The sequence below is a fragment of the Aulonocara sp. 'chitande type north' Nkhata Bay genome, linkage group LG1 (genome assembly GCF_057382095.1).
Source record: "Aulonocara sp. 'chitande type north' Nkhata Bay isolate Kocher_YH1m ecotype deep benthic linkage group LG1, A_spYH_male_GT1.1, whole genome shotgun sequence".
NCBI lineage: Eukaryota > Metazoa > Chordata > Actinopteri > Cichliformes > Cichlidae > Aulonocara > Aulonocara sp. 'chitande type north' Nkhata Bay.
Genome location: NC_141344.1, coordinates 14,676,479 through 14,694,817, shown reverse-complemented (window position 1 = coordinate 14,694,817; position 18,339 = coordinate 14,676,479). Strand labels below are relative to the sequence as shown.

Sequence of the window (18,339 nt, the reverse complement as noted above, 5' to 3'; positions counted from 1 at the left end):
CGAGGGGGCATTACACTGCATTACATTCATAATCTAATTTGGCTTTGATTTGTTCGCTGTTCCGTGCGCTTCGATGGGAATAATTGTCTGTAGATGATGCTATTAGTATTGATGGTTGTAAAAGGGCGATGGTTTGAGGACTGCCGACACATTGATGGTCCAGAATAGATCCGGTCTGAAAGTGATTGTCTGATCCATTACCCTTTATGAAGGAGGAGAGCAGAGGAGATGAGAAGCGCCCCTCAATAACAAAAAGTCATCATCTATTTGCTGGCAGCATTTAGAGAGATCTATTTACCTTTGTACTGGAGAAGCAATGATGAGATCAAAAATTTGAATTCCTTGCTTTGGGATAAAAATACACGACTCAGTAAGTAAAATTAAGAAGCAACAAAACAATATAGGAGACAGGTTGGTCGGGTTTTTCTGACCGCGCACTCGCTCAGTATTTTAAGAATTCAATTGCCTTTCATGAAAAACATGAAATAAAGCAGTATTAATATTAATAACCAATTGTTTGCAAAAATAAAACACAGTACACAAAATGACATGTTAAGGAAGTAAATTAAAGCAGCAGAAGTCAAAAAGGAGACCAGAGATATACTTAAAATATCCTGTCTGAACTGTGAGCTTTATAAATTATATTTAATAAATATTGTTTTACTTACACTGTGTTCAGCCACATCTATGTTAACACCGGCATTAGTCATAACATTTAGAGACTACTCATCCTTTTAGTATATGCATGGAAAGAACAAGCAATTACAAAATCAAAAAAAAAAAATATATATACTAAAATAGCTTATAATATTTGAATTTTTACAAATGTGTACAGCCTAAACAGAACATCCTTCTCACAGTAGTCTAATCAACCATTATAAGAAATTAAATGTTGTGGGAAATGTGAATTTCATGTTAAATGATTGCCGAATTTGTTGATCAATCACAATAATTAAGCTTACTTCTAGGATTGAGTTACTACTTATTTAGTATTGAAGTGAAGGCAAAAGCAACACCAGCCTGCTCTCTGAGTGTTTCATATGATATGTCTCCATAACAAAGTCTATTAAAACTTCAGATTCAGAACATGAACATGGAAGATGTGGAGTACATGGATGCCTACTTTATGGACTGCAAACATACTGTACTTTGGTATTTTAGATCAAGCAAAATTAGATTATAGAGGGAATCACATTTGAAAACTTTAATCTACTCAAAGCCAGAAATATGTCATACATTTAGGAAAAACTGCTTGGCCACAGATTTTTTTTCTTTACTTTTTATGACACAGTATTAAAATATCTTGGAAAGGTATTCTCTTAACACCAAAATACATTACTGGTGACAAAAGGTTTGTGTGGGACAGTGAAGTAATCTCAAGTGGCATCATAGAGCTTTGCTTGCTCAAATCCCACTGATTAGTATCAGCAGTCATTAATTATGAGCGTCAGACTGGGTGATGTTCTCAGATGAAGCAGAACATGTTTGGCTGTGCAGCTCAGCCCTCTAATGATGCTGGTAAACAGAAAGATAATTGTCCTTTAAGATGACTGGGGAAGTCATTCTAAAGGAATGTCACTTGAACACTGAGAAGAAGAGACAGTGCAGTCACTGTACACTAAAAAACACAGGGACGTATGTACACACCCTGTCACATACTCCCATGCACAGTACACAGAAATGCACATATACATACCGTCTATTTACTAATAGACAGACACCTGCACTCATCTAAACATAATTTCTTACCTGTAAAATCGGTGTTGCTGGGAAGGATGTCACTGGGGAACTGATAGTAACTGTTTCCAGAAAATCTTGTTCCTCTGACAACTGGATCTTGCGGGTCAGAGAGAGAGACATCTGACCTTTCCACCTCAAAAAACCAAAATATGATAATGTATAAATATCTGGTATCTAGCATAGTGGTAGTACTCAAATTATAACTGCAGTCATAAATTGTAGTTAATTATGTTTAGTATAAAATCACATACTAAAATTTTCCAAAAATAATAAACTGAGCAGATTTTTTTTGTTTTTAGATGACCATGTGTATATCAAATCCATTAAAACACTTAGGGCCATGTGGGCTTGCACTCTCAACATGGCACAGATCCTCTTTCTTACTACTTCCCATGAATCTCAGTATCAGAAATATTATTCCTCTATTTTAGACATAACCTGTGTGGCAGAGAATAAACAGTGGAATCATAGGCAGGAAGTTCTCATGATTTCTACGTACACACAGTGTGAATGATGAGATGACAAACAAAGACACACACTGGGGTTATTTCTCACTTCCAGCATGAAAAGAAAGTAATGTAGTCTGTGCCAGTGAGAAAACACAGAATCTTAGCTAACTTTGTTCAAGTATGGAATGATTTAGACTTTAAAACACTGACATGCTGGTAGCATTAGCTTTAGCCCCTGGGAACCACACACATGAGTGCCAACTTTTCAACTTAATTTAGGCCATATCTACAGTCATGCTTGTGGCTAGCATGGGTCTAGGCAAGGCAATAGATGAAAACAGTTATTTATTACTGTGAATTTCTGTTTAGCTGCAAACAAAGACAGACACCCTTGATGACCTCATAGTATCATATAACCTGCAGGCGTACTTGTGGTTCCTGGAGTATGTAAAAGTAGAATAGGAGTGAGAGCCTTCAGGCTTTAGGTCCCCTTTCTGTGGAACCAGCTTCCAGTTTGGATTCGAGAGACTGAAACCCTCTCTATTTTTAAGATTAGGCTTAAAACTTTCCTTTTTGATAAAGCATGTAGTTAGGGTTGGATCATGTGTCTAGGTTGCTGTGGGATTCCCATGATGCACTGAGTCCTTCTTCTTCTTGAGTGTGTTTATAAACCTCTCTGCATTTAATTATTAGTTATTGTTAATCTCTGTCTCTCTTCGACAGCATATTTTTTGTCCTGTCTTTATCCAATCACCCCCAACCGGTCGTGGCAGATGGCCGCCCCTCCCTGAGCCTGGTTCTGCCAGAGGTGTCTTCTTGTTAAAAGGGAGTTTTTCCTTCCCACTGTCGCCAAAGTGCTTGCTTATAGGGGGTCATATGATTGTTGGGATTTTCTCTGTTTTCTTTGTATTATTGTGGGGTCTTTACTATACAATATAAAGAACCTTGACACTACTGTTGTTGTGATTTTTGCGTTGTATAAATAAAATTGAATTGAATTGAGTGTAGGGCAGTGCTCTTACCTGATATAGAGGGTATGGTCCATTAAGTTGGGCAGGGGGGTCCCACTCTATCTGAATGGTAGTTTCATTTTCTGGATATAATCGAGGTGAAGACAATCCTGAAGGTGCTGAGAAGCAGAAAGTAAAGAAACGGAAAGGATGAACAGAAAGTGAATGTTAAATCAATGAAATATGAAGCCATTGTATTGTAAATGATGAAACTTTTCAAAAAAATTTGAAAAAGGTGTGTGCTTATTTTTTATTTGGTAGGACCTCTTCTTTGAACATTTTCCAAGTGTTTAATAATGAAGAAGACAATTGGTGTGGTTTTGAAAGCGAAATGGTTTCCCACTCTTGCTTGATATAGAATTTCAGTTGCTCAACAGTCAGGGCATCTTCTGTCAAGTTTTTTATTTGCAAATTAAACTAAATGTTCTCAACGGGTGGCAGGTTTGGACTGAAGGCAGGCCAGTTCAGTATCAGTGCTCTTTTACTACAGAGCTGTGGTGTTGTAATACATTGTTTCTCTGCAAAAAAATGTCTATGTAAAAAGCTAACCACAGCTAATTTACCCAAAAAACATTCATACACATTAAGAATAAATACATCTTGTGTGATTGGGCTTTCCTTCAGTAGAAGCTTATTTCTTTCAGGCTACACAAAAGTCCCATTTTCATTTAATAGAAGATCAATTTAATTTCCTTCGCTCACTCAAGGTGTTAAATTAAATGTCTCTTTGAAACATACTGTAAGGTACTGGAGAAGCAGTTTTAATACATAACATAAATAAATCTACCAGAGACTAGCTGATATAGGGAGGACAGATTTATAGGAATGGAGGAAAAGCATAGCAAGTGATAGACCGGTGTAGAGATGGGAAAGATGTGTGTGTGTGTGTGTGTGTGTGTGTGCATTAAGTGTCCTTTCATTGTAGTGTTTCTCTTTAGATGTGTGGGTGTGTTTCAGTAATTGTCTAAATGGTTCGTGGTAGGAGTAAATTAGCTTTCAGTGACAACCATGCGGATTATCTTTAGTGTGACTTCTAACAGAGCCCTTAAAAGCAAAGTGGACAGCTTGTTTGGCGCCTCATCTTGGCACATCAAACCATAAATTACTGCCAATCGATAGCTTACCAGTCTATTGATATTGAGCTAGTGTGACATTTAGAACACTGTCAGTGGCACACACATATACAACATGGCCCTTGCTTTACACTGTGGTGTACTATTAATTAATTAATACATTTTTTTATGTATGCCATGTTGGTAAATAAATTTTCCTTCTTGATATGAGTGGGTAGAATAGTGATGCAGGGGTTTGAATCTGCCTGCCTTTCTGCGCAGAGCTTCCATGTTCTTCCTGTGGCTCTGGTAATTCCTGCCACAATCAAAAGGCATGCTTATTATTCTAAGTGTGAATTGTTGGTCTGTCTTATATCTTATCAAAAAGTGGCAACTGTCAATTTTTTAGCCCACCTCCAACTAAGGAGGACCAACTTTATGTTAATAAAAAGATTTGTACATTAGCAGCAAAACAGCACAACATCAATATGAAAGTAAGTTTAATGATCCTCTGGAATCATCAAGGCATTTTCACCCAGAGGACTGCCACTCACTGGATATTCTCTCTCTTTCTGACCATTCTCTGTGAATCCAAGAAGTTATTTTGCATAAAAATCACAGTAAATTAGCAGTACTCAGAAAAGCCCTTCTGACATCAAAAACCATGCAATGTTCAAAGCCACTTAAGTCACCTTTATACCCATTAACCCTTCTCTATAAATTCAAATTCAAATTCAAATTTTTATTTGTCACGTACACAGTCATACACAGTACGATATGTAGTGAAATGCTTGGACAACTGCTCGTGACCTAAAGAAAACAAAAAAGGAAAAGGCTATGAATAAGAAAGGAAATAAATATGAAAAATTAAAAAGGGTAAATTTAACTAGGAAGGAATAAAATATAAATTAAGGTTAAAAATGAAATAACTGTACAACACAAATTAGAATGAAGGGTAAATTTAACTGGGAAGAATAAGATAAAGATAAATATATAAATTAAAGTTGAAAATAAAATAACTGTACAACAAAATACACAATACACAATATAGAACTATATAAGAATGTATGAAGAAATCTAAATATAAATAAATATATACACAATAACAGCAGCTGTACAAGTATTAACCGGAAATGAAGAATATAGTGACCAGTGTTGTGCAAAACCAAAGTCCAGAAAGTCCAGTGTGTGTGTAAGAACTATATGTGTGGGTCAGTACTGTGTGGTGGTGTGATTGAGAGACCGTATCGCCTGCGGGAAGAAGCTCCTCCTCAGTCTCTCTGTGTTGGTCTTCAGGGAGTGGAATCGCTTTCCTGACCTCAACAGAGAGAACAGTCTGTTGTTGGGATGGCTGAGGTCCTTCACGATCTTCCTGGCCTTGGTCCAGCACCGCCTGCTATAGATTGAGTGCAGGTCAGGGAGCTCGGAGCGGATGGTGCGCTCAGCTGACCGCACAACCCTCTGTAGAGCTCGTCTGTCCTGCATGGTGCTGTTCCCGAACCAGGTTAAGATGTTTCCCGCCAGGATGCTCTCTATGGTGCACGAGTAAAAGTTCCTGAGCACCTTGGAGGGCAGTTGGAAGTCTCTCAAGCGTCTGAGGTGGTAGAGACGCTGTCGGGCCTTTTTCACCACGGTGTTGATGTGACAGGACCATGACAGGTCCTGCGTGATGTGAACTCCGAGGTATTTGAAGCTGTCCACTCTCTCCACTGGGCACTCGTTGATGACGGGGGTCTGGTAGTTCCTCTCCTGCTTAGTGCTGAAGTCCACTATCAGCTCCTTTGTCTTACTGACGTTTAGAAGGAGGTTGTTCCTCTGGCACCAGTTCTCCAGATTCCTAATCTCCTTCAGGTAGGCCGTCTCGTTGTTATCAGAGATCAGGCCCACCACGACGGTGTCGTCAGCAAACTTGATGATGGTGGTGGAGCTGGTAGTGGCCACACAGTCATATGTGTACAAAGAGTACAGCAGGGGGCTCAGAACACACCCCTGGGGGGCTCCAGTGCTGAGAGTGGTGGAGGCTGAGACATGTCCGCCCATCCTTACTGCCTGTGGTCTGCCAGTTAGGAAGTTGGAGATCCACTGACACATAGATGAGCTGAGTCCCAGATGCTCCAGCTTGGTGGTGAGTGTGGAGGGAATTATGGTGTTAAATGCAGAGCTGTAGTCTATGAAGAGCATTTTAACATAATTCCCCCTTCTAGTGTCCAAGTGAGTGAGTGATGTGTGGAGGAGATGAGAGATGGCATCGTCTGTGGAACGATTTGGACGGTAAGCGAACTGTAGTGGGTCCAGTGTGTCTGGTAGTGAAGAATGAAGTCTCTGACCAGGCGTTCAAAGCACTTCATCACTACTGAGGTGAGGGCTACAGGGCGATAGTCATTGAGAGAAGCAGGGTGGGGTTTCTTCGGGACAGGAACAATGATGGACTCTTTGAAGCATGTGGGGATCACCGACTGAGATAAAGAGATGTTGAATATCTCAGTGAACACAGGAGCTAGCTGGTATGCGCAGTCTCTTAGGATACGACCTGGGATGCCGTCTGGTCCTGCTGCTTTCCTGGTGTTCACTCTCTTGAAGGCTCTCCTTACTTCATGCTCGGAGATGACGAGCACGTTTCCGGTGCTGGCAGTATCTTCCTGTCTGCAGCCGTTAGCGCCGCTAACACTAGCATTGTTGGAGACCTTAGCTGCAGCCTCGAAGCGAGCATAGAAAGTGTTCAGCTCGTCTGCCAGAGTCACGGCCGCGTTCGTCATACCGGTTGTTGGTGCTTTATAGTCCGTTATTGTCCTTAGTCCCCGCCACAGGCTCCTAGAGTCACTCTGTTGGAGTTGTGACTCTAGTTTCCTCCCGTAGCGCTGCTTCGCCTCTTTCACCGCCCTCCGCGCGTTATATGACGCGGCTTTGTACGGGTCCATGTCCCCCGTCATGAGTCCCGTGTTGTAGGCAGCGGTGCGGGATCTCAGAGCGTTGCGGATGGTTTTATCCACCCACGGCTTCTGGTTGGGAAACGTTGTGATAGTCTTTGTCTCCACGGTATCATCCGCTAGTTTCCCGATGAATCCCACAACCGCTTCCGTAAACACGTTGACGTCATCGTCGGAGCTGTTTCTGAACATGCCCCAGTCTGCGTCATCGAGTGCGTCCTGTAACGCGGCCACCGATTGATCCGTCCAGCGCGCGACCTTCCTCTGAACCGGAACTTCCTGTTTTAGCCTTTGTTTGTATTTTGGCATGAGGAAGATGGCGGCGTGATCAGATTTGCCAAACGGGGGGCGGGATTGTGCCTTGTAGCCGTCCTTGACCGTAGTGTAGCAGTGGTCCAGTGTCCTTTCACCCCTGGTGGGGCAGGTGATGTGTTGATAAAAGTTCGGCGCTGCGCGTTTGAGGTTGGCGCTATTAAAGTCCCCCGTCACAATAAGCGCAGCGTCCCGGTGTTGTGTCTGGTGCTGTGTGAGTGCCTCATGCAGCTCGCATAAGGCGGTGACCGTGTCCGCTTGTGGTGGAATATAAACGGCACTTACAATGACCGATGTAAATTCCCGAGGTAGATAAAAAGGACGACACATGATGGACAGTAGTTCCAGATTTGGTGTGCAGGAGCTTGTGAGAGGAACCAAGTTCGCACTGTTGCACCAGTTGTTGTTCACCATTAAACACACGCCGCCTCCCCTTGACTTCCCCGAGTCCCGTGACCTGTCCATGCGGTGAACCGAGAAGAACTCGGCCAGCTGGATGGCGTGGTCCGGCACCGCTGGGTTCAGCCATGTCTCGGTGAAGCAGAGGAGATTGCAGTCCCGAATGTCTCTCTGGAACTTTATCCTGGCCCTGAGGTCGTCAAGCTTGTTCTCCAGTGACTGGACGTTGGCGAGCAGGATGCTAGGCAGAGGTGTGCGGTGTGCACGAGCTCTCAGCCTGTTCCTGACGCCGGCTCGCTTCCCTCTAGGCCGCCGCCGCTTCCCTTTGTTCTCCCTCGAGATCTCACTCGGCCAGCTCGGATCCGGAGTTAAAAACTTCGAATTGTGAGTACATTGTATACCAATAGAAACAAGAGTGTCACTGTCATACCTAATGTACCCAATGGTGATGATTTTGCCGATTTAGAAACGCTGAAAACTAACTTAAAAAACAAAGACAAAGAAAAAGTGGTCGGAGCAGTCGTGACGGCAGCCGACCTCACCGGCGCCATCTTATACATGTCCAAACCATCTCAACCTTGCTTCTCCTACATTGTCTATACTCATTTCTAGCCTTGTCCGTTTTGTTCACTCCCAATGAAAATTTTTGCATCTTCAACTTTGCCACCTCCAGTTTGGCTTCTTGTCTTTTTTTGTGTCACTATCTCCAAACTACACATTATAACAGGTCTCACAACTTATAAACCCTTTACCCTTGCTGCTATCCCGTCAAAATTCACACAGTATTCAAAAATCTAGTTAAAAAGTCCACTGCCCTCCCTCTTAGACGTTTCCATTTCCTCTTCTCTTGTTTTTCTTTCAGTGTCCAGCTTCACATACAACCCACTGTAAGCCTTTGTCACCTCCTGCTACTTTCTTCATCCCCTTGACTATCCCACTGTTTATTTGCTAACCTCTTCATTTGAATAAGTTCTTGTACTTCCTCATTCCACTGCCAAATCTCATTGTCTTCTGTTTCCTTTCTGTCCATTTGACAGAATGTGTATTCTCGGAAAAGTGGTTGCAGGAGGTGAGCTGGCATTTGTTTGAAGCCAGCTCACCTCCTGCAACCACTTTTCCGAGAATTCGCGCTTCCTTTGCGGTTCGGACTCCTGACATTTCTTTGGAGGTGGAGGAACACCAAAGTAATTGCTTAAAGGAGCTTGCTTCTTCGACATCTTTAAGAGTTCTAAACAAATGTCTGTCCTTCTCCAGAAAATCTTATGTACGCAAACGCGCGTTGCAACTTCTTATCTGGTGCGCGTCTTTTATTTTGACAGCACATGTGCACCTGCGAACCACTTATGTGCACCCCTGACTATGCTTTCTTTGTCATCTGGTGACTCTTCCTTACCACACAGAGCCTGTATCAACTACTCGCCAAACTCTGAACGACATTCTTCCTCTGCCTTCACTCGCTTCCTCTTCTTGATACCTAGAGCCATCATACAGACTAACATCTGATGCTGCCTAGCTACATTTCCCCCAGATAATGTAGACATAATTTACCTGAATGCACCTTCCTCCTTATATATGACCCACGTTTCTTCTTCTTGAAATGCGTGTTTAACAGGCAGGTTAGAGGTAGCAGCCAGTTAACATGCTCTCTCTATTTGTGCACCAACATGTCAAATGTCATCCAGCAGCTTATGTTCTTTGATCACTTAATCAGTTATTGCATTACTGGGGATAATATCTACTAGCATAAATTAATATTAGTTCCCAGCAATGACCGGGTTGTATTTCGACACAAGTCTAAAACACAATAAAACCTGGACACAGATGTCCATATTAGAGAAAAACATTTCAAATGTGACAGAACTATAGGATAGTGTTATCGTTGTTGATAGAGTTTGAGTGTGTGTTCATGTTTGAATCATGAAAGACAGTTTCTTTCTTACTGACCAGGCTGATTGTACAATCTGGTTGTATATTTTCTGCATGTCATGTATTCATTTATTGAATCTGCTTGTTCATTTAGTGAAATTAACTTAACATTATGACACATCAAGTTTGACAAAACCCACTTGCTTTATTATGAGTATACGGAAAAACACACCACACATACACACACAAGGTTAACAGTCCACCAGAAAGGTTAATTTTAGCTGCCGACATGGTAATGAAGCAGCTAAATCATGGGCCAGCTCCCAGGAGCAATTGTGCGTGTGCGTGTGTGTGTGTGTTTCCTGTTTTTACAGCAACTGACATGTCTTAACAGGCTCTTAGCATACAGTTACACCACGCACATAAGCACACCACTTATTGACATGGCGATCCCTTGCCATGCATATTTCTCTTCTCAAGAAGGGCCTCAGGCCAATTATGCGTAAATCAATAAAGTTCCTGTTCTGTTGAGTGGTGTTACAGTGTGAGTGCACGTGTGTATGTGTCTCTGTGTGCATGTCTTGTAGAACAAGACTTTATGGATGTAGGATACATAAAACATCACCATCAGACCCTGATTAGCCACTCACTTTACTTTGTGATCAATAACTTTGTGGGAAGATACACACACACACTGAAACAATTGCAAATGCATCAACACAGGTGGACAGGAGACCTCTTTCCTTGAGTCGTTACGTCTGTCTCAGTGTGCGCGCTAATGTTTAGTCATGTGCTTCGGTGTAACTCCGGTGGATTCACAGATGCTGTCTGTTCACTTACAGCAGATGGTAGCTGGCTCTAATGGCCCAGCGTCATGTGTGGAAGATTTATCAGAGCATCTGTATCATGCTCAAGTACACCTTATGAGGAGTACCACTGAATGTGAAGATATTTCTACTACAGAGGTTTTTTCAGGTCATGTTCCTTTCATTCAGCTTGCAAGAGAAAAGCTGGAGACCTTTTTGTTGACTAAAGAAGGTTTCAGTCAACAAACAGTTTGGTGTCCCAAATAGGAAGGGTTTTTATTAATTGTGCTGTAGCCAGTGCTGAGGCACTTCTTTATTAGAAGGGCACATTTTAAGATGTGCACATATGTATAATCCAAGATTGTCTCTGCAGGGGGATACAAGAAGCAGAGCAGAAAACAATGAGTCAATCCAGATTTTACAGGCTGGGAAAGAGCTCCAATGACGAAAAAAAAAAAGATTAATAAAAAAGTGCTAACCCCCAGCCTCTCCAGCATCTATGACATAAATTTAAAGATTCTAGGTGATTTTCAGAAAAGTTGACCTCTGACCTTGAGGTTAAGGTCACTCTGACTTGAACTCGTTCAAGACTTTTAGTAGCTGCACCTACCAAAATCCTACGCTGCCTCATTCTCAAGTTATCATATTGACAAACGTGGGTGTCCATATGTTTGACGACAATACCCCACCAGCCTTATAAAAACCTCTTTATTTTGGCAGTAGACTTCTAATGGGGTTATTAGTGGTCCAAAAAGTACATAACTGTAGACAACTAACAACAGCATGCAAAAAGAGGCTTTTCCAACAGATGCATTTGAAGTAAAACCAAACAAAAATAAAAAGACGCCAGCAGCTTTTCAGAATTTGTATAATTCTTCTAATTACAACTCCCTACTGATATGCTACCATGTTTTTATAAAGGAATGTAACAGTATTCGCCCAGTGCATGTTAGATTGAGGTCTTAAAGATTATTGTTAAATATTTTTTGTCAAGTGCAAAGATTATTGCTAAACTGAAAGAAGAAAAAAAGTAATCTGATGCAGCAGAAGCTTAACACCCAGTGGAGGAGCAAACGCTATGCAAATTGTTTTGAGCTTAAAAAAAAAAAAATCTGCTAAACGGCATATGCCATTATCATTTCTTATAGTTGAAACAAAATACATCTTTGGCGTTGGATGAAACAAAACGGTGGCAACAGATGTGGCTGTTAAAAATACATTCAAAAAGTCAACTGGGTACAATAAGCCATATTGAACTGTACTGTATTACAGTCAAGAGAAGTCTTTGGAATCACTTAAAATAAACATTGTCACTGTGTCAACAGATGTAGCCATTAAAAATACATTTAAAAAGTCCACCAATTACAATATGAAGCATCATTCATCACAATAAACACAAGGAATGACTTTTTGAGAATTGTATGAAATGAAAATATTCCCTATGTCAACAGATGTAGCTGTTCAGAATATGTTCAAAAGCTGAATTCCCTAAGCAAGTATTTATAGATGAAAGGTTTTTGTTTTACAACTCTGCGCGCCCATTGTCTATTCACCTAAAGAGATAAACAAAACAAAAAAGACAAAAACATAACATGAGCAGCAAGCGTAGACACCGTGAGTGAACAGATGGAAAAGTGTGTTGCACGGTCAAGTGCGCCTCTGAGTGCAATATGTATATTTCAGAGTGATTCATGTTCCTCTGCTGCCATGTGCTATTTGTGTGTGAGTGAAAGAGCCCAGCAGATAGCAAGTGAAAGATGGACGGGGGGGCTGAGAAAGCAACAGACTATCAAGACAGACAGAAAAAGACATTAAATCAGTATTCTGTGTGTGTCCATGTCACCGTCCACTGATCAATTAGTGCTCATCTAGGCACCAGAGATTTGTGCCTGAGTTATTAAACATAGCTAATTCATCCTACTTCCATAAAGGTTATAAATCCACAGAAGAGCGAGAGGGATTGTATATGTGTTTCTGTAATTCTGTGTGTGTTTGATTCATGGCCAGCAGGAAGTGTGTGCTACGCCACATTTTTCTCCTTGTAATTAACAGTAAATTGTTTTTACTGCCGTGCACCATGAATATCCCCCCTAGTTAACATGACCAATGCTGTCGCCACTCAAGTACCCGATGACTGACTGAGTGCTTTTGGGTGTGTGTGTCTGTTTGTGTGTGCATATGTCAGAGGTTTGTTTTGCAGTTGTTATGCAAACACCACACTATGTAAAATAACTACTATTATACTTTAAAAAGGACAATATTTGGGAACTATCAGTATTTCATTATTGCCGAGAAGCGTGCATTTGTTTATGTCTGTGTGTGTTTTGCATAAATCTTTATGCTCTACCTGCTGGTAAGGTCCATCCAGTGCTTGGCAGACTGGTAATGCAACCTGCTTTTGTGCAGAGTGTAACAGTGAAGTTGTACACGTGATAAGGTTTCAATCCTTTCACTACGTAAACTGGATGGGATGATGGGCCCACTCTATGCAACACCTGCAAAACACAGGGACAAGGAATATAAAAACAGAAACAGAAGAGAACAAAGAGACTATCCCATTTTTTTTTGTTTTTAGAAAATCCCTACATTGTGAAAAGTTAGTGAAAATGACCTAATACGAAAGCATTTATCTTCAAAATAAATGTCATTTGCTGTATATTACATTTCTGCCAGGTAAGCTCTTTTTTTTTTTGGTAGGTTGTCCTGGCAATTATTTCCAATTTTATGTGTGAATGTGCTTACCTGACTAATAACCGGAGGGGCATATGGATTGTTGGTCTGTTCGGTTACCAGGTTGACTCGATATTCTGTCACCTGTCCTCTGGCGATGACCCCGTGGTCTTCAGCAGTGCTCCAGGTTACTTTAAGACTGGTAGACGACAGTGCGGACACTTCTGGAGGAGCCATAAACTCTGGCACTGGAAACACATATTGCACCGTTTTCATTATCAGACCTCCATGCCACAGATCAGCTATTTACAGAGAGCACAAAGAGCATAAGCATATCCTAAGCTAACACACAAGTTATTACAGGGTAAAGTAAATCTGATTGCAAGCTAACACTCTAATACACATTGTGACTTTTCAGGGGGTCTGTAGATTAGGCATTTGTCTATCTGTATACAGATTTAATTTCAATGCAGCCAAAATTATGTATAAAGCAGCATTATAAAGGTTTTAATCAGAGACATTTACACCGAGGAAGACCGCAACCTGCTCTCTGAACAACAGCTCTTTCCTGCTAATTTCTTCTTATGTAGCTTACAAACTTGTAACAAACTGAAAACAAAGTCACCAATGCAAAAAAATAATTTTACAGCAGGGTAAATACTTAGCAAATCAGCAATTTGCAGCACAGCAAGTACAGTTTCAAGTGAGGGGGTTTCACTAATTTTTCACTAATTTTCAGTACACTCCTTGCACATGACCATTTTTATAGGAATATTTCTCGTTTCTAACCCACTTAACAATGACCTGATTCAATCATAAAAAGGCACCTAACTGAAGGGATGACCCAGAGTTGTGTCTACACAGGTAGGCAACTTAGCTAAACATAACCCAATATATAAAAAGTATCTTTAGACACTTTGTTACAAGGAGCCTGTCACAAAAGACATAATTTGTCCAATTTCTTTAGTTGAATCTATATATGTGTGTGTGTGTGTGTGTGTGTGTGGGGGGGGGGGGGGGGGGGGGGGGGGGGGCAAGTACATCGTGGTTAGTGCTGAAAATTACAACACAGTGTACTGCTCCCTTTGAGTCAATGTACTGTAGCTCACTCAATAGTCTCTTTTGTCCTCTCCTTGTTTCTCTCTTCTTTATATGACAGTGATCATTCAAATATTTTTTTTTTATCTTATTACAACTGGAATTCTGTTTAAATGATTGGATAGGCTATCTTGCTATATATAAAACCCATGAAAAATTATAATCAAGATCAAGCAATATTTTCTTAATTTATACACATACATGTACCTGCTTGTAATAAATAGAATCAGTAGTATTAAAAACATTAACTACCTTAATTAAAAGCCCAAATTACGCTAGCCCATCCAAAATCAGAATCTTGGCGATAAGCCTGGGTTCTGTCATGGTCTGGGGCTGCAATCCAGTCAGTGGTGCTGAATGCAGAAAAGTACCATCAGATTTTGATCAAGCATGCAATACCATCTGGAAAGCCTCTGATTGGCAAACACTTCATTTTTTAGTATGACAATGATCCCAAACACGGCCAATGCTGTAAAAGCATGCCTGCCTAGAAAAACACACAGTGGAATACTATCAGTCATGGACTGGCCTCCCCAGAGCCTGGACCTCAACATTAATGAAGCAGTGTGGGATCATCATGATAGAGAACGGAACAAAAAGCTGCCAACATCCAAAGAAGAACTTTGGAAAGTCCTTCAAGAAGCCTGGAAAGCAATTCCTGAAGTTTGCTTCAAGAAATAACAAGGACGCTTACCTAAGAGAGCTCAGGCTGCTTTGAGAAATAAAAGGTGGCCATAGTAAATATTCATTTTCAAGTTTGTTAGACCTGTAACATGTGTTTGAAAGTTTAAATACACTGTTGCATCACTTTCCCAACAAACATGGAGAACACAATACTCCAGGATAACAAAGGTCAAAGGTCTGTCCTCCTCAGGATGGTTTTGAAAAATTCATGATTTTGCCTCTCAGACATGCAAGTGGTAACTAACCTTGTTCTGTATTATATCAGTACAAATACAATTCCAAACCGCTTGATATGATGGATATTTTCTGTGCAACTACTGCTTTTTTAGTAATTCATTCATTCATTTGCTGCTTCTTTTATTGTATGTGTAGTGCTGGTGTTTGGTTATAGTTATGTCTTTGTTTTTAAGATTAGGAACAAGTGTTTTATAAATACCTTGGCTTTGTGTTTCTGTTCTTAACAAATCAAGCCCCAACTTATATCACTTGTTATCTAATTTTAGGTTTGCTTCTAAAGTCACTTTTAGGTATTCATTAACAGCCTTTTATGTTTATTAAGCCAACTCTTGAAGTGGCATAGTGATGCAGGGGTTAGCACTGCTGCCTCACATGAACTTCTGTATTCTAACAAAAAGACATATTCAGAGAGGTTAGTGGATATTATGTGGTCTTAATGGATTTAAGTATTTCATAATTCTATGGTTGTGATAGCCACTATTACATGACAGATTAGAGAGAAGGATTCTTTATTCTGCTGTTGATGCCATCTAACTGTGAAATATGCTGTGAAATGTGATTCACGGTAGACATAACCACAGTCATATTCTTTCTTTCTAACTCAGCCCATGTACGCGCACCAACACTGACACACATCCCACATTCAAAATGGTGTTATCATATGCTTGTTATCCAGACACATAGCTTAGAGTGACGTTGGAGGCAATCATTTAGTCCTAATGAGCCATATCATCCCTTTGAAATTCAAATACCTTAATGAGTTTCCCCTCCCCCACACACAGTTTTTCTTTCCTCCTTCCTTCCCTGCTTTCTTTTTCTACAATCTATCTCACAAATACTCACTAATTTTAATATAGTACAAAAGATCATTTAACCAACAGCAATGGCATCTGGTGTGTAGCTACATTTTAACCAAAATGTCACTCAATTCCAATTTGTTTTTAGATCTGGGGTCCATCAGTTATTGACAGGCCTTAATTTAACATCATAAGTTAAAAATTTAACTCATTTAAATTTTAAGCAAGCTCTTTGGAGTGTCTGAATGCGAATCATTTTGTCTGAATATAGGTGTAATACAGAATCGGATTTTTCTGATTCAGCCATGGAAGGCCATGAAAGGAAAACCTAGCTTAAAAAATCCATACTGGACACACCACTGAGTCATTGATGGTTGCCAGCTGGATAAAAGTCAGCCCGTTAACACTGAAATGGAACTGCCATCTTTGGGCAAGCCCCTTTCTGATAATTGCCCAGAAAACATTAACCACTGAAGGCTTTTGTTTCACACAGCTACAGTGCCTAACTAGATTTTACTTGGTTATTTCCCTGATTCCTTAACTTACTGTAAATACACCCAGTGAGTAAAAGTCAGCTGTTGAAATCATGAACACGAGATATACAAACCTCCCTCCATGGTGCGTGCTGAGGTCCACCCAGATGTACAACTTCCTGCAATATTGGTGCTTACAACTCTCATCTGGTATGTTGAAAAAGCCTCTAGACCAGTTACATTAGTACTGGTCTCAGGGGGTGACATTAAGCTTTTATTGGCTATGTTGGAACTTAAGGAGACACTTGGATCCAGCCAACCAGAGCTGAAAAACACCCTCTTTTCAATAGCAAGACTCGAAAGGTTCTGTGACTCCACTGGCCCACGGAGAAAGACCTCATACTTTGTGATAACACCTGTACAAAAAGAAAACGAATGTTAAATCAGTCTCTGAGATTACCTCTGATGTCTGCTAAAACAAAAGCTCTTCATCGAAACAATTATTTAGGAAATTAAAGAAGGAAAGCAACAGCTGCAGCTGCAGGGTTTGTTAGGAAAATACTGTCTGCACAGTTTATTTGTGCTCTAACACAACACTTTAGTTATTGTTAGTAATAGTAACAATAGTCCTTTCAAATTCATATCGTGATTACTACAAATGTTGAAGTAAAAAAAAAACAACATAGAATATAATTAGTAAATAGTAATGGATGCAATGCAGTTTTGTTGACGACTTGTTGAAATGAAAACAACATTGTGTTAAAATGAGGAGAGAGCACCATGAAAACAAGTATGAAATCTACAAATCCTCTGTGTACGATTAAAGGTTTTCAATTGTTGTGGTGATAAAATAACACTTCAAATGATAGAAATATAAATTATAAATAAAAACAAATACGGTAATGCAAATGTCTGTTTTGGCAGCTTTGTTTGCCCTGAGCTTAACATGCTCTTACTTCTTTCCTTTACTGTTCTTTGATGTCACGTAGGTTTTTATTCTTTATACTTTAAATGATTAGGTATTATGTATTATATAAAAAGTGTAGCTTCTACAACTGCAACAAATTTAGTTTATTAGAAATCTTAACAACAGTTAACTATCCTTAGCCAATCAAACTACTCTCTGGAACTCCTAATAACTTTACTGAAAATCCCTCTGCATCACTAGTAGATCATTAAATGTTGGAAAATAGAAAATCTATAATAGATATATTCATTCTTTAGCAGTATTTACTCTCCAAGTTCATTGAAAAAATTAAAAGCTTATATACAATTATAAAATTACATAAAAATGAAAAACTTGTGCAAAAAGTAGTGCCAAAAAGCGCCAAAAAGCAGAAGACATGTTACACAGCAAAAAATAAGGTACAAACCCACCATTATGGAGAGGCTCCACATTTGCAAATAAGTACTGAGCAGGTCTTAGCAATACTGCTAACCAGATGCACGTTATGATGTCTGTCCCTCAACTCAATGAGGAAAAACAAAAACTGGTGTAGGCAGATGTGTGCATTTTAAAACTGATCATTTCCACCCGAACACCACTTCAGTTTCTTATTATTTTCACAGAAGCACTGACCACACAGGCAAGAATAGCCGTATTATAAAAGAGTTACTTTAACTTGACTTCTCATTGAATGCTTCACTTTGAATGCACGGAGCTGGGACGACTGAAATGGAGAACTAACATAAAGATTGCCTGATAAGGACAGAGAACAAAATCAAAATGGAGAGGTGAGAAGGATGCTAAATGATTAACTAATGACAATGAAATGACACACAAAACCATATTAAGTGAGCTTTATATGACACTGCGAGG

General features: G+C 40.1%; 1 protein-coding gene across 6 annotated transcripts in view; it reads right to left on the bottom strand.

Moving 5' to 3' along the window:
* ush2a (Usher syndrome 2A (autosomal recessive, mild)) overlaps positions 1-18,339 on the bottom strand; it is a 223,142-nt gene that overhangs the window by 137,152 nt on the left and 67,651 nt on the right. For all 6 annotated transcript variants that reach the window (XM_086282620.1, XM_086282377.1, XM_086282304.1 and 3 more), the window contains 5 exons: positions 16,655-16,936; positions 13,304-13,479; positions 12,909-13,056; positions 3,212-3,318; positions 1,750-1,873 (listed from right to left, as the gene is read on the bottom strand). In XM_086282620.1, coding sequence (XP_086138746.1) covers positions 1,750-1,873; positions 3,212-3,318; positions 12,909-13,056; positions 13,304-13,479; positions 16,655-16,936 — 837 coding nt within the window. The remainder of the gene's footprint in view (positions 1-1,749; positions 1,874-3,211; positions 3,319-12,908; positions 13,057-13,303; positions 13,480-16,654; positions 16,937-18,339) is intronic.